At 43.6% G+C, this 12,442-nt stretch overlaps 1 protein-coding gene across 1 annotated transcript; it reads left to right on the top strand.

The window, feature by feature from the left end:
* Positions 1 to 540: 540 nt before the first annotated feature.
* htr7 (5-hydroxytryptamine receptor 7) lies at positions 541 to 8,596 on the top strand. The gene is made up of 2 exons (XM_084949262.1): positions 541 to 1,121; positions 1,887 to 8,596. Exons 1-2 carry the CDS (start codon positions 541 to 543, stop codon positions 2,779 to 2,781), a joined length of 1,476 nt encoding a protein of 491 aa, XP_084805388.1. The 3' UTR covers positions 2,782 to 8,596.
* Positions 8,597 to 12,442: the final 3,846 nt, after the last annotated feature.

The following is a 12,442-nucleotide window of genomic DNA, read 5'->3' as shown; positions in this document are numbered from 1 at the left end:
TTGTTGTGTGTAAATTAATGACATTAATGAACATTTATCCATTCTGCGTAATTACGCACATGGGCACAGGTGTCCAGTTCCAGCAGAACGAACACCAAAAAGCACAGTGCGTGTTATTTGTGTAAATGTAGCCTATAGGCTATCCAACTTGGGTTTTGACGTCACGCGTCAACTTTTGTGATATTTACGCGTAGCGCAGCGTTCAAGTTTTGTCTTCCTGCACATCGGAGTGAAAAGCGTGATGTGCAGTCCGTCAGGCCGAGGACAAAAAGGAAATAAAATCCCGTTTTGTAGGTCAGGTATTTTGGGAATATGCCCGCTGCGCGCCACGTGCGTAATGACGAGTGCGCCTGTAAATAGATGAAATAAGGCGTCGATACTTTGGAATGAAAGAGAGCACACCAGCGTAGTGTCTCCTGACGGGGGTTAGGGAAAGGAATTAATCATTTCACGCACCAACACCGGCACTTCAGTGCGCGTTTGTGCCACCTCCAGACGGCTCTCCAGGTCCATGGATAAAAAGGAACACGAGGCAGCAGAATGGTTGTTGCAGGAGCGAGTAACGGGACTTTCGGCAGTGGCAACATGAGGTCGTCGTTCATGATAGAGGACATAGTCGGTGGCGGAGATCCCGGGGGCTCCACTAACATGATGATCTCCGAGGCTCTTGCGCTTCGGCTACTAAAGGCTGCGCAAGGCGCCGCAGATGCAGCAGCAGCAGCGGCAGCAGCCACTTCTCCGTCCACCTCCAGTCAGCCGCAGGTCATGGAGACGAACGGGACCCGCTGCGGGGAGCAGATCCTGAGTTACGGCCGGGTGGAGAAAGTTCTGATCGGCGCGGTGCTCACCATGCTCACGCTGTCCACGATCTGCGGGAACTTGCTCGTGGTCATCTCCGTCTGTTTTGTCAAGAAGCTGCGCCAGCCGTCCAACTATCTCATCGTTTCTCTGGCCTTGGCCGACCTTTCGGTGGCTCTGGCCGTGATGCCGTTCGTCAGTATCACGGACCTTATCGGCGGTCAGTGGATATTCGGTCAGTTCTTCTGTAACGTTTTTATCGCCATGGATGTGATGTGCTGCACCGCGTCCATCATGACTCTGTGCGTAATCAGCATTGACAGGTAGGATAAACTTCTCCAGCTTTAAAACTGTGTCAGTCTTTTTTCATGAAGCTAAGATAGAAAGTTTTTTTTAACCGAGTTTAATTAAACGTGTCCTGTCTTTAGTATTTGTTACCCGAGTCTCCAAAAATACATTTAAACAGGTCACGTTCTTATTTCACAGATGTAGAAAAAAATGCCTTCTGTAGTCTTAACTCCAGATTTTGTCGCTCGGGGCTCTGCGACACTGGATCGCTGGGTTTCTGTGAGGCTTCTTGCGCCTCGGGGTCTTGTTCTGGGGCGCTTACTTAAAATGAAAAGCTGCAGGACAAAGTGTGACCTCTCTGCCCACGGCATTCCCGTTCTTTATTTACAGATTCAGAGACTCTGAAACGACCCCGAGTTTAAAATTCAACCGCTGCTGTTGTTTTTCCATTTCCTTAAAACGTTTTCTCCACTTTAATCAAATGATAAAATGTTTTTATGCTTATTTGTTTTTGAAAGCCACACATGCCTGCCAATGTCCTGTGTGTTGGAAATTTTGTAGCCTGGTTTGCTGAACATTTATGGTCTTTCTCAGCATCGCCAAGCTTCTCTTTCATAATGTAACCCAGTTCTCATTTGGGGGCTGAGTGTGGCAACCAGAGATCTTAGTTTTGCTCAAGGGCACCTTGTCCAGGGTGGGGAGAGTGTCACCTGATTAGGGTAATGTAAAGCAATAAAAATAGAGTTACACTAGACACATTTTAGGGTTGTATTCATTTGGCTGTGTTTTTCTCTGTGTAGGTATTTGGGTATCACTAAGCCTCTGACTTATCCTGTCCGGCAAAACGGCTGCTGCATGGCCAAGATGATCCTGTCGGTGTGGCTCCTCTCTGCTTCCATCACCCTCCCCCCTCTGTTCGGCTGGGCGCAGAACGTTAATGACGGCAGGGTCTGTCTCATCAGCCAGGACTTTGGATACACTGTCTACTCTACAGCCGTGGCCTTCTACATCCCCATGTCGGTGATGCTGATCATGTACTACAGGATCTACCGAGCGGCCAAGCTCAGCGCAGCCAAGCATACCATCACTGGCTTCCCCAGGGAAGGGGAGCACCGAGCAGTGGTGACTCTTCGCGGGGGGAGAGGAGGGCATCAGCCAGCAGAGTCGGGAGAGACGGGAAGTGTCGAGGGGACGGAGGTCGAACAGGTGGAGGAAGCCGAGGAAGAGGAGAGCTTGGACTGCGTGGCAGCGGCGCTGAAGCTCCAGCGTGAGGTGGAGGAGGAGTGCAGCACGCGTGTCTCCCGCCTTCTCAAAACTGGCGAGCACCACCAAAGGCGGAAGAGGAAAAACCAGTCCATCTTCAAACGGGAGCAGAAGGCTGCAGCCACTCTGGGCATTGTAGTTGGTGCCTTCACCTTCTGCTGGCTGCCGTTCTTCCTGGTGTCCACTGCCAGGCCGTTCGTCTGTGGCGTGCAGTGCAGCTGTGTGCCGCTCTGGCTGGAAAGAACTCTGTTGTGGCTTGGCTATGCCAACTCCCTCATTAATCCTTTCATTTATGCATTCTTCAACCGTGATCTGAGAACCACCTACAGCAACCTCCTGCGCTGCCGCTACAGGAACATCAATCGGAAGTTGTCGGCGGCTGGCATGCACGAGGCTCTAAAACTGGTGGAGAAACCAGACGCTGATGCGTAAAGCTGTAGGTCTGCCAATCAGCAAGGCTGCAGAGACCAGTATGGAAAATAATCAACTGGGGCTCAGACTGTGGCACAAGGCTATTGTGCTGACAGACCTTTTTACCCTCCAGATTTCATGAGGATTGCCAATGCGAGAGGAGGAAAGATGCTGCGATTAAGTGGATGTAGAGGAAGCCTAAGTGTTTCACTCTGGAGAAAACTGAGAGAAAACAGAGCTCAGTGGTGTTGAATTCATACTGTTTAATTAGCGGCATCTGTTGCAATGATTCTGAAGCCCATGAGGAAGGGCTACCTTGGTGGATTTGAAACTGGCTATGTTGCTCAGAAGCCTTTTGAACATGACATTGATGCAAAAGCAGGAGCTACACACCCAGACTTTGATCTCAGCTCCTGTCATGGATGGAAATGATCTTACTCAGTAGCCAGTGACTTACATTTCCATTTCTGACCCAAGGAAAACTAACAATGAGAAAATAACGAACAACTCGGAGCTCAACCGCTACCAAATGTGTTTACTTTGCATCGTAGTTATCACTTTTCTAAAACGTAGAGTGTTTCATTGGTGAACAGGCGTAACAAGTGGACACGGTAATGATTAAAAAGTATGTAAAAATTTATGTACACAAGTCAATAGCCACGCTGTTTTTGTAACAAATGGTTCTGATCTGTTGTAACCTAATGAGTTGATATCATTTGAAGATGAGCCAAAATGTGCTCCCTTTCCTTCTACTCGTGTCATGACCACCTGTTTATTGAAACTATTTACTGATCATTTATTTCTGTAATATGGCAGCTAATTAACGAGCAAGCAAGGACTCTTAGGGACGAGAAAATGATGTGAAAATGCAGAACACGATGATGTCGAAACGGAGCTGAAGGTGGAGTAGAGGGAAACAACATCATTGAGGACGCTTTCTGAATGTGCCTGTGCCTTTTTCTGCTTTGTCGGTTAAGGTTTGGTTGCAGCACACAAGAGTCTGGCTTTACACTGTGTTAGAAAGTTGAGACAATGTGCAACTTTAGCCTTGTTGTGCATTACATAACAAAAGAAATGGCCAATAAAATGGGCAGTATCCTCTCAAACAGAGATGAATGATGGCCAGACAGGATCTAATCTTTTGACATGACACGCACCAAAAATTATTTTCACAGTTAATTTAACAATTGACTAGTTTTAGGGCCAAAGTTCTGTCTCAAGTGGGTCTAAAAACAGTAAAATCACAGTTTCATATTCAATCTACAGTCATCAAAAAAAATACCCCATGTACCAGTTTCATTTTGATAAATTATGTTTACATTCTTTATAATATATAAAAATCTTAACATTAATATATTATATGGACATTTTTTTTTAGGACAAATCCAGGATCAGGATTTGTCCTGCTGCTGGGAAACACCCCTGACCCATAACTGGCGTCTCCTTTGAAGTCAAATATTGTTTAACTCCAGCTGATGCTCAAAACTCTATGAGGTCATATTTTTCCAACTGGACCCAGCTGGAAATTAGGAGATCTAATTCATCCAGCTGAACAGCAGGGGGCCCCAGTGAGACAATCCTCAATGAGCAGCAGTGAATGGAGCTAAACAATTAAAATCATGATTTATGTTTGCTTCCAGGGAATAAAATACACAAACTGATTCTGTTTCCTGTTTGAAGTAAAACGACAGTTATGCTGATTTTTTTTCTAACATAGAGGTCAAGTTAGCTTATAAATGCTAGCATCCCGCTAATCAGTGCCATTAGTTGATTAAGAATTTTACCATGGGACCAGTACACCCTTACTGGCACCTTTGTCCAAATGATAACTACACATTAGACGTTAAACCGCGACAGCAGTTTCAGTGTGTGTGTGTGGGAAGCAGCTGGTTGTGGCGGGTGAAGGCGATGCTAGGAGCCTGCTGCCTGCAACAAGTCACACAAAATGATTTTATGACGATGAAAACTTATGGTCTTAACCTTTTCTATATAACGATGTTGGAATTTCCACGTAGCCCTGATTATTCAAATTCAATTGAGTTATCGTCATCAAAACTGACAAAAGCATGGACGAAGCGTAAATACGGCTTTTTTTTCTAAAGATTTGTTAGATGTGATCATTTATTAGGATCTGTACCACCAGTGTTAATTAAATGACCTCCAATATGTTGGGCTGCCATGCTGTTAATCTTCTCACCTCTTGTTCTTATGGAGTTTTATGTGATCACAGACACTAATTACGCGGCCGTCTTTCCCGTGTAGCTCTGTCTCAGGCTACAGGGCGACGCCCCGGGAGGAAATCTGATGTGGATGTTAAAGGAGAGAGAGCAGATCACAGCCGCTGTTTCGTTGGTGTGTTTAATCTCCCCCGGAGATCGAGAGCCTGTCTGCTTGGAGTTTAATTTAAAGTTAAAAGTACAAGTTTAGCTCAGGGGGAGTGATAAAGTGCACAGAGCTTTTGTATGTGCACAAGTTTTAGTGCAACATCCTGCATGCACCAAGCAGCTGCAACATCATGTTGACAGTAGGGACTCTGGAAACTGCTTGCTTGGTTTCTTTCTGGCAACATTATTTTCTTTGTGTTCTTTTTAATATGCACTGACACGAGTAGGAGAAAAGTGTTACCTCTTATTCCACAAGGACTGCAGTAATGTTTTTTAATCCTTTGAGGAGACTTTGTGTTTTACAAGTATTAGTACACTCTGTGCTGCTGAGAATTTGTCCTCGTTAACTTGAAATTGTACAACAGCTAACTTAGAAGGAGCAACAGAGGGCACTCAGTCAGTTTTACCAAAATCTCTTTTTACTAAAGAAGTGTGAACATTGCAATTACCGCCTTTATTCTCTTTTGAAACGTTAATTAAAGCTGCTCTCCACAAGATTATTTTTAAATTTAAAAATATGCGCTAAGCTACTGAGCCTTAATTACCGAGTTAGATGGCAGCAGAGACGATACGGAGAAGCCAGCAGGACGTCTGGTTCATGTGACAAACTCTGCTGTCTGCCCGACAACAGAAAGTTCACGCAGAGTAAAACGGGACTCGAGCACTTCTCTAGATTCTAGATTTTAGATTTTTTTTCAAGTATCAAGTGTGAATAAACATCATAATGAAACACAGGAGTGGGCGATATATATTTTCCCAAGGGTCACAACAGAAACCAGAACCAGTGAGCTTATAAAGAGATAAAATGAATATTGAGCAGAACTGACTTCACCTTTTTCTGCAGCCCTCCACAACAGTCCAAGTTGGAAAAATGAATTGCCTGCCCCTGGTATAAGAACATCAGCTATAATAGGTAAATCCATCTTTTTCAGTCACACTTCAGGGTTCTGCCCAGTCACGCCTTTGCCATGTGACTAAGGGAATTAGTTATTTGGGGGGAGGTGAGCTGAAAAGGTTGAGAACCACTGAACTGTACTCTTCTGGGCTCAGTGCCGCCGTGGCATGGCTCCATTTCCCGTCATAGAATAGATGGAGAATGGTTGCCAGGAGCACAGGAGCACATTTTTCCTGAAGAGCATCCAAAAACTCCGAAGAGCAGAATGTTATCATTCACATGCAACACTCAAACTATCTGTTGTTATCTTGGTAAATGGTAAATGGCCTGTATTTGTATAGCGCTTTTTATTAGTCCAACATTGACAACATCTCGTGAAAATATTCTCAGTGGCGTGTCAACACATTGGTGCGAGATAGGAAGGGAACGACTGCACAGCTACAGGCTGAAAAAAAGAATATAACCTGTTTGTATGACATCCAGAGGAGAGAGGAGACACGCTAAAAGGTAAATGGAAGGTAGAGGCACACCCTGGCATTCAGTGGCTGTCGCCTGCATCTCAGAATGTGACTGAATGCTCGCCTCTTCCATCAAACTAGTCATCTTCACGCATGAGAGCGCTGCTCTGAACCAGAGCTAATTTTAAAGAAATTGAGAGCCTGCGTCACAACAAGTAGATTTATGGATTTTTTTCAGTGAGGGAACGCGAACCCTCAAACTAAGCGTGCACCAGCAGTTCCCACAATAGTCAAAAAATGACTCTTGGCTCGGCGCGGTCACATGGTTTCTAAAGAATCTATGAAAAGATGGGGAATGTGGAGATATCAGCTGCAGCTAAATTTACACATCAACCAAAGATGTGATTGTTTAAAGGCAGATGTTTTATTCCCATGTACTCCTCACTGTACACTGAAAACACTCTGAGAAAATGACTGTTAACTCTAAATGCAGAGGAACTGTGACACTTCAGTAAGGATAATAAACAGAGAGATCAACATTTAAGGCATATGGCTGGAGGTGACTTAAATTACCTGCTGTCTCTTGCTAATAGCTGCTTTAGAAGCCAGATGTTTGGAAATGTTCAGCCAACAGTTGCTTATCCTTTTGAGAATGTCCTCATCACAAGCTGTTTTTGAACAGGGAGGCTCAGCTCCATATTAGATATAAAGTGTGCTGTTCATAGCATTCAGTCTTTAGTCTGCACCGCTTTCCATTTGCGTGAATGGATGTGTGTTGGTTTGTCCTGTTTTGAGAGTCAAACATCTTTGTTTGTGTCTCGTGGATGCTGAAAGCCAGCGCTGCCCATTTGAAACGCCTGTCGCTGCACAGTGACAACACTCTACTGAGACGACTCCATTAATCTGTCACTGATTGGCTGTGTGTTAATCCTCCCACGGCACTCATTGGACCAATTGTTTTTTAATCTTCAACCTGCTGTTTCATGTCAAAATGCTAGATGAATGAGTCAGCTCTGTGGACAGGAGACATTCAAAGCTCTGGACTCATCCAGGCCTACCGTTACCGGACGAATGCACAAACAAGGATTTGTTCGGGAAAGGCTTTTTCAAATGATCCTTGGAGGTCACCAACGGGCAAATAGCACAGGACTCAGTCAGAAGAATAAAAAATATGTGATGGAATACGGTAAAAATATCCCATCCAGTTGTGTTGTTTCTGGCACAACAGAGGGAGATCATTCCAAACCATCTTGGTTAATGAGAAGCCTCAACGGCGCTCCTTTGAGTTATCGTCATCAAAACTGCTCCACATCAGATAAAAGGTAGAGCTGGCGGACTAACAAGGTCAGAATAGCAAGAGGGCCAAACGCATCCTTCCGGGACAAATAAAGCTCTCAGATTGGTGTGGTTCCTGGGCCCCATTCAAACACTTTTTTCAATTAGGTTTTCATACCACAGCCAATGTTGTTCACTGGGACTATATGGGACCTTGTTCTGTCAGCATTATCAAAGTACAAAGAACAGCTCTCGTGGGATAGTATTGCTTTTATATGCTGTTTAGCACTGTGTGAAACTCCTGTGTATATATTAAGACTAAAAAGAGAAAAAAGGAAAGCGCGATGGCTCCATTGGCCCCTGGTGACCATAACAGCTGGGCTTAGCGACCCATAAAGCACAGCAGGAGAGTCTCTATGGCACTTCTCGGCACAGATGCGACGTGTATTTGACCAATCAAATTGCTGGAATTCCTTGTATATTCCAGAGTCCAAAACCTTTCACGTGGAAAAGACTGTAAGATATGTTGTTATTGTCAGAGTGAAACCTTGTTGGTTCCAGTTAATCAGCCTCGTTTTTGACCCGATCTGTAAGATTATTTTCAATCATGACTCTTCATACTGAAACGACATCAGCAGCAGTGTCATTGAGCTATTTAAGAACCAGCCACGATGGAGATTTCCAGTTAAAACTCTTTAGACTTGTTTTAGATGTAATCTATATTTTACAGTCTGTACAGTTTTGTCAGGGTGCTGAGTGATGGCTAAATTTGTGAAGTGACCTTTCTTGCCCAAATGAATCATTAAATACTTAAAAAAACAAAACGGGATTGATCTTCGTCTCTGTTTCTGCTTTACTGTTCTGATCAGCACCTAAAGACAGCAAGCACATGTGGAAATGATGGCTACTGCAGGCTTTCGCTTATGTTATTTCACAAGTAAAGCACTAGCTTTGTTGTTATCGTCTGGCTAAGTCGCAAAACTGTTTGGTATTGAAATTAATCTACGCGTAAAGCGAGTTCTTAGATGTGAAACGCACACCTTAAAAAGAGATAACACAACCTTCACCTCTGGTGACTCGAGCTTTGTGGTTTTGCCCACAATTAAAATGCTGGTTGGTCCAAAAATAACTCTTGAAAAGAGCATTTTTTTCTATTTAACTGTACTCAGTTTCAAGAAAAAAGACTGTTCAATGTTGTTTTCAGCCATGCTAAAAATATAAGCCAAAGGATGAAAAACCTCGTATCTCCAGTGTACTGGAACATTTGCCACACTTTAAAGGTGGTGATACTGATTTCCTGTCAGGACGGTCAGGATGATGCAGACACTGTTCCACAGACAGTTCATTTGACATCATACAAGATGCTGTCACTGTAACTGATGAGAGTTAAGTGGACTATTATCAGCTCTGACTGAAACGATGAGTGGTAGACTCGGTGCGTTTAAACATTAAAAATGCATTCAAACATCAGTCACATTAGTCAGCAATAAAAATCAGAGGCAACGTGGAGAATACATGATGGAGATGTGTCTTTGTTTATGACAAAAAGATAGAAAGGTAATATGGAGGGTTTTACTAGACTACTATTTGCAAACAGAGCAGGAGTCAGTAAAAGATGCTAAAATAAATAAGCCTCCGCATCTTTTTAGTCCTTTACAGCAGCGGTCCCCAACCCCCGGGCCTCGGACCAGTACCGGTCCGTGAGTCGTTTGGTACCGGGCCGCGAGAGTTGAGGCTCAGGTGTGAAATGTATGGTTTTCAGGGTTTTTATCGGTTTTCAGCGTTATTTTGTTATCGTTTTTATCGTTAACTCGGTTTTCCTTGGTCTTTTCACGTGTGCTATGAATAAATTTTCTTTTTTTCGGTACCGGTACTAGTTTTATTTTGTTGTATTTATCCGCGACACCTTAAAGGCCGGTCCATGAAAATATTGTCGGGCATAAACCGGTCCGTGGCGCAAAAAAGGTTGGGGACCGCTGCTTTACAGTGTTTAAACTGAGACTGTGTCCTAGTTATATATGATATTTTTAATAAATTGTACTGTTGTTCTGTTAATGTTCTAACTAGCTTGTTAAAAACTATTTAATTGTAGCTATAAACACTGCGACCCAGTGTTTTTGAGTCTGTACAATTATTGACCTGTGATTTCATCATGACTCTTAGTGTTTGGGTTCCTGTGCCCCTCGTGTTTAGTGGAGGCTTCGTTCTGTCGTGTTTGTTTTCTTGCTCCGCAGTCAGTCGCCTCTCACGTTGCAGTTTGTTACTCTGGTCTCTGTGCTTCATGTGTCCTCTGTTCCCAGGTCCTGTCATGTTTCCATGTCTACTCTTTGTGAACTGTTTCCTGTTTTACTTTGGTAGTCCTTGTCCTTTGTTAATGTTTTCAGTTTTGCTTCCCCTTGGTCTCGTCTTGTTTGATTGCTCCCAGCTGTGCTCTCCTCCTGTGTGTCATTCCCTCGTTATCCCTCTGGATATTCAAGCCCTGCATTTTCCTTGCTCTAAATTGCATCGTGCCCTCGTTCCCCGCTGTGTGATCGGCCTGCCTGCCTGCTTAGTTACATGTATCTTCCAAATTTAGTTAGTGTCGTAGTTTCTGATGTTCAGCGATAAAGCTGCCTTTTGAGTTTACCTTTTGTGTTTGTTTCTGAGCTTCGGTCCTCTCCTGCCTGCTTCACATGGCCGGCACATGACAGTAAGACCTACCTTTCTAGCATTACAATGAAAGAATGCAGTTTAATCCCTGCTGGAATACAGAACAATTCCCCAAAAAGCTGGGATGCTGGGTCAAAGGTCAATAAAAACAGAGTACAATGGTCTTTTACAGGCACAGAAACAAATCACAGAGGAAAGTGAAATGTTGTACCATCCCACTCTGGAGCCTTTCTAAGCTGTCAGAGGTCCAGAGCCAACATAATCTATCGCAGGGCTGACACACTGAGTCAGACACCTGCAGCCAGTTTAGCATGACCAGTTAAACTAACTCCATGCATGGCTCTGGACTGTTGGAGGAAGCCAGAGTACCCAATCAAATGTGTCATTTTAAGAACAATATGTGCTCATTTGGAGTTAATGTCAGCAACACGTCTTTACAAAGTTGGACCATGTTTCCTCTTTTCTTTTAACAACAGTCCGTAAACGTCGGTGATCCGAGGAAAGCAGCTGCTGGACTTTTGGGAGGGGAATATCGTCCCATTCTTGTCTGCTCAGCAGTCCTGGCTCTTCTGTGTCATAGATGCTTTTTCATGATGTTCCAGATGTTCTCGGTTGTTAAAACGTCTGGACAGCCGGCAGGCCGGTTCAGCACCTGGACTCTTCAGAAGCCATGCTGTTGTAATAGATGCAGTTTGTTGTTTAGCATCATCCTGCTAAAATATTCGAGGCCTTGCCTGAAAACAAAACTTTGTTTGAATGGGGTATATTTTCTTAGACCTGTGTATACCTGAGCACTGATAACAAGCCGAATAGTCTCACTTGCTGTTAGTCTGGAGGACGTGGCGCCCATGTTCCCCAAAAAGAATTTCAAATTTAAATTCATGTGACCGTAGAACAGCTCTGCACGTTGCCTCCATTTTAAACAAGCTTTGGTCCAGAGAGGACTGCAGCATTTCTGGATCATTTTCATATTCACTGTGCCTTCTTCTCTGCACAATAGAGCTTTAAACTTTACATCTGTGGACAGCACCGTGAGCTGTGGCCACAGACCGTGATTTCTGGAAGTGTTCCTGAGCAAATTCACTGAATACCAAAAGAGAATGCTGAGGACCTGACGGTCATGGGTGTTCACCACTGATTTTAACCTCGTCCCTTGTGAATCTTTTGATGGTAATATAAACTGCAGAGGGCGAGATGTTTACTGTCCTCACATCTTTACAAAGGTGGCATTATTCTGAAATTCTTCCACAGTTTGCAGATGTGTGAACCTCTTCCCAGCTGCACTACTGCTCCATAAGATGCTCGTCTTATATCCAGTCTGTGGCCATTTGCAGAAAGAATGGGAAGAGAAACTTAGAGAGCCAACATAAATGCTGATGTGCCAGTCATGTGCAATCAGCATTTACTTTATGAGTTAAAGGAAAAACTTCTTGCAGGTTTCAGTGAGCCTTGACGCCAGCTTCCACTCTAAAAAACGAACCGGGAAGTTCTTCCCGCTGCAGTTAGAGAGATTATTTCCACACTCACTGTTGTCTTATCTGAAACTCGTATCTCACTGAGGTGTGTTTGCACTGATTAATGCTCTGCCGTCTTATTAGTTTCTGTAAATTCAGGAATGTAGAACAGCAGGTTGTTGATCTACAGCAAATATTTGTGAGGAAGCTCAATAATGAAGAACAGGGATGCACTGATATTCTGTTACCTCGGTCTGCGGTACACCGACACTCCTCTGAAATTACATCAGCATGTTTTCGTCAGTATGTGCTTGCCAGTAGTGACAGGACAATTATCTATTCATCAGCTCCATATTTAATGACTTTTAACAAATAGAAAAGTTGAAGATGAAGTAGAGATTGATTGATATGCAAAGAAAAGTTTCCTTCTTGCTATATTATTGTTTGTTTGTTTGTTTATTATTGTTGAAAGAATGTGTCTTTGTGGTTTTGTCGATAAAAATAAAATTGTGGAATAAGAAAAAAACAAAAGTGGTTATTCTGTATCTTACAAACTAAATAAAATTG

Source organism: Perissodus microlepis, chromosome 13, assembly GCF_051167445.1.
Source record: "Perissodus microlepis isolate ML-2025 ecotype Zambia chromosome 13, ASM5116744v1, whole genome shotgun sequence".
Lineage (NCBI taxonomy): Eukaryota > Metazoa > Chordata > Actinopteri > Cichliformes > Cichlidae > Perissodus > Perissodus microlepis.
Note: the sequence above shows the minus strand (reverse complement) of the source record. Positions and strands in the feature narration are given on the sequence as shown.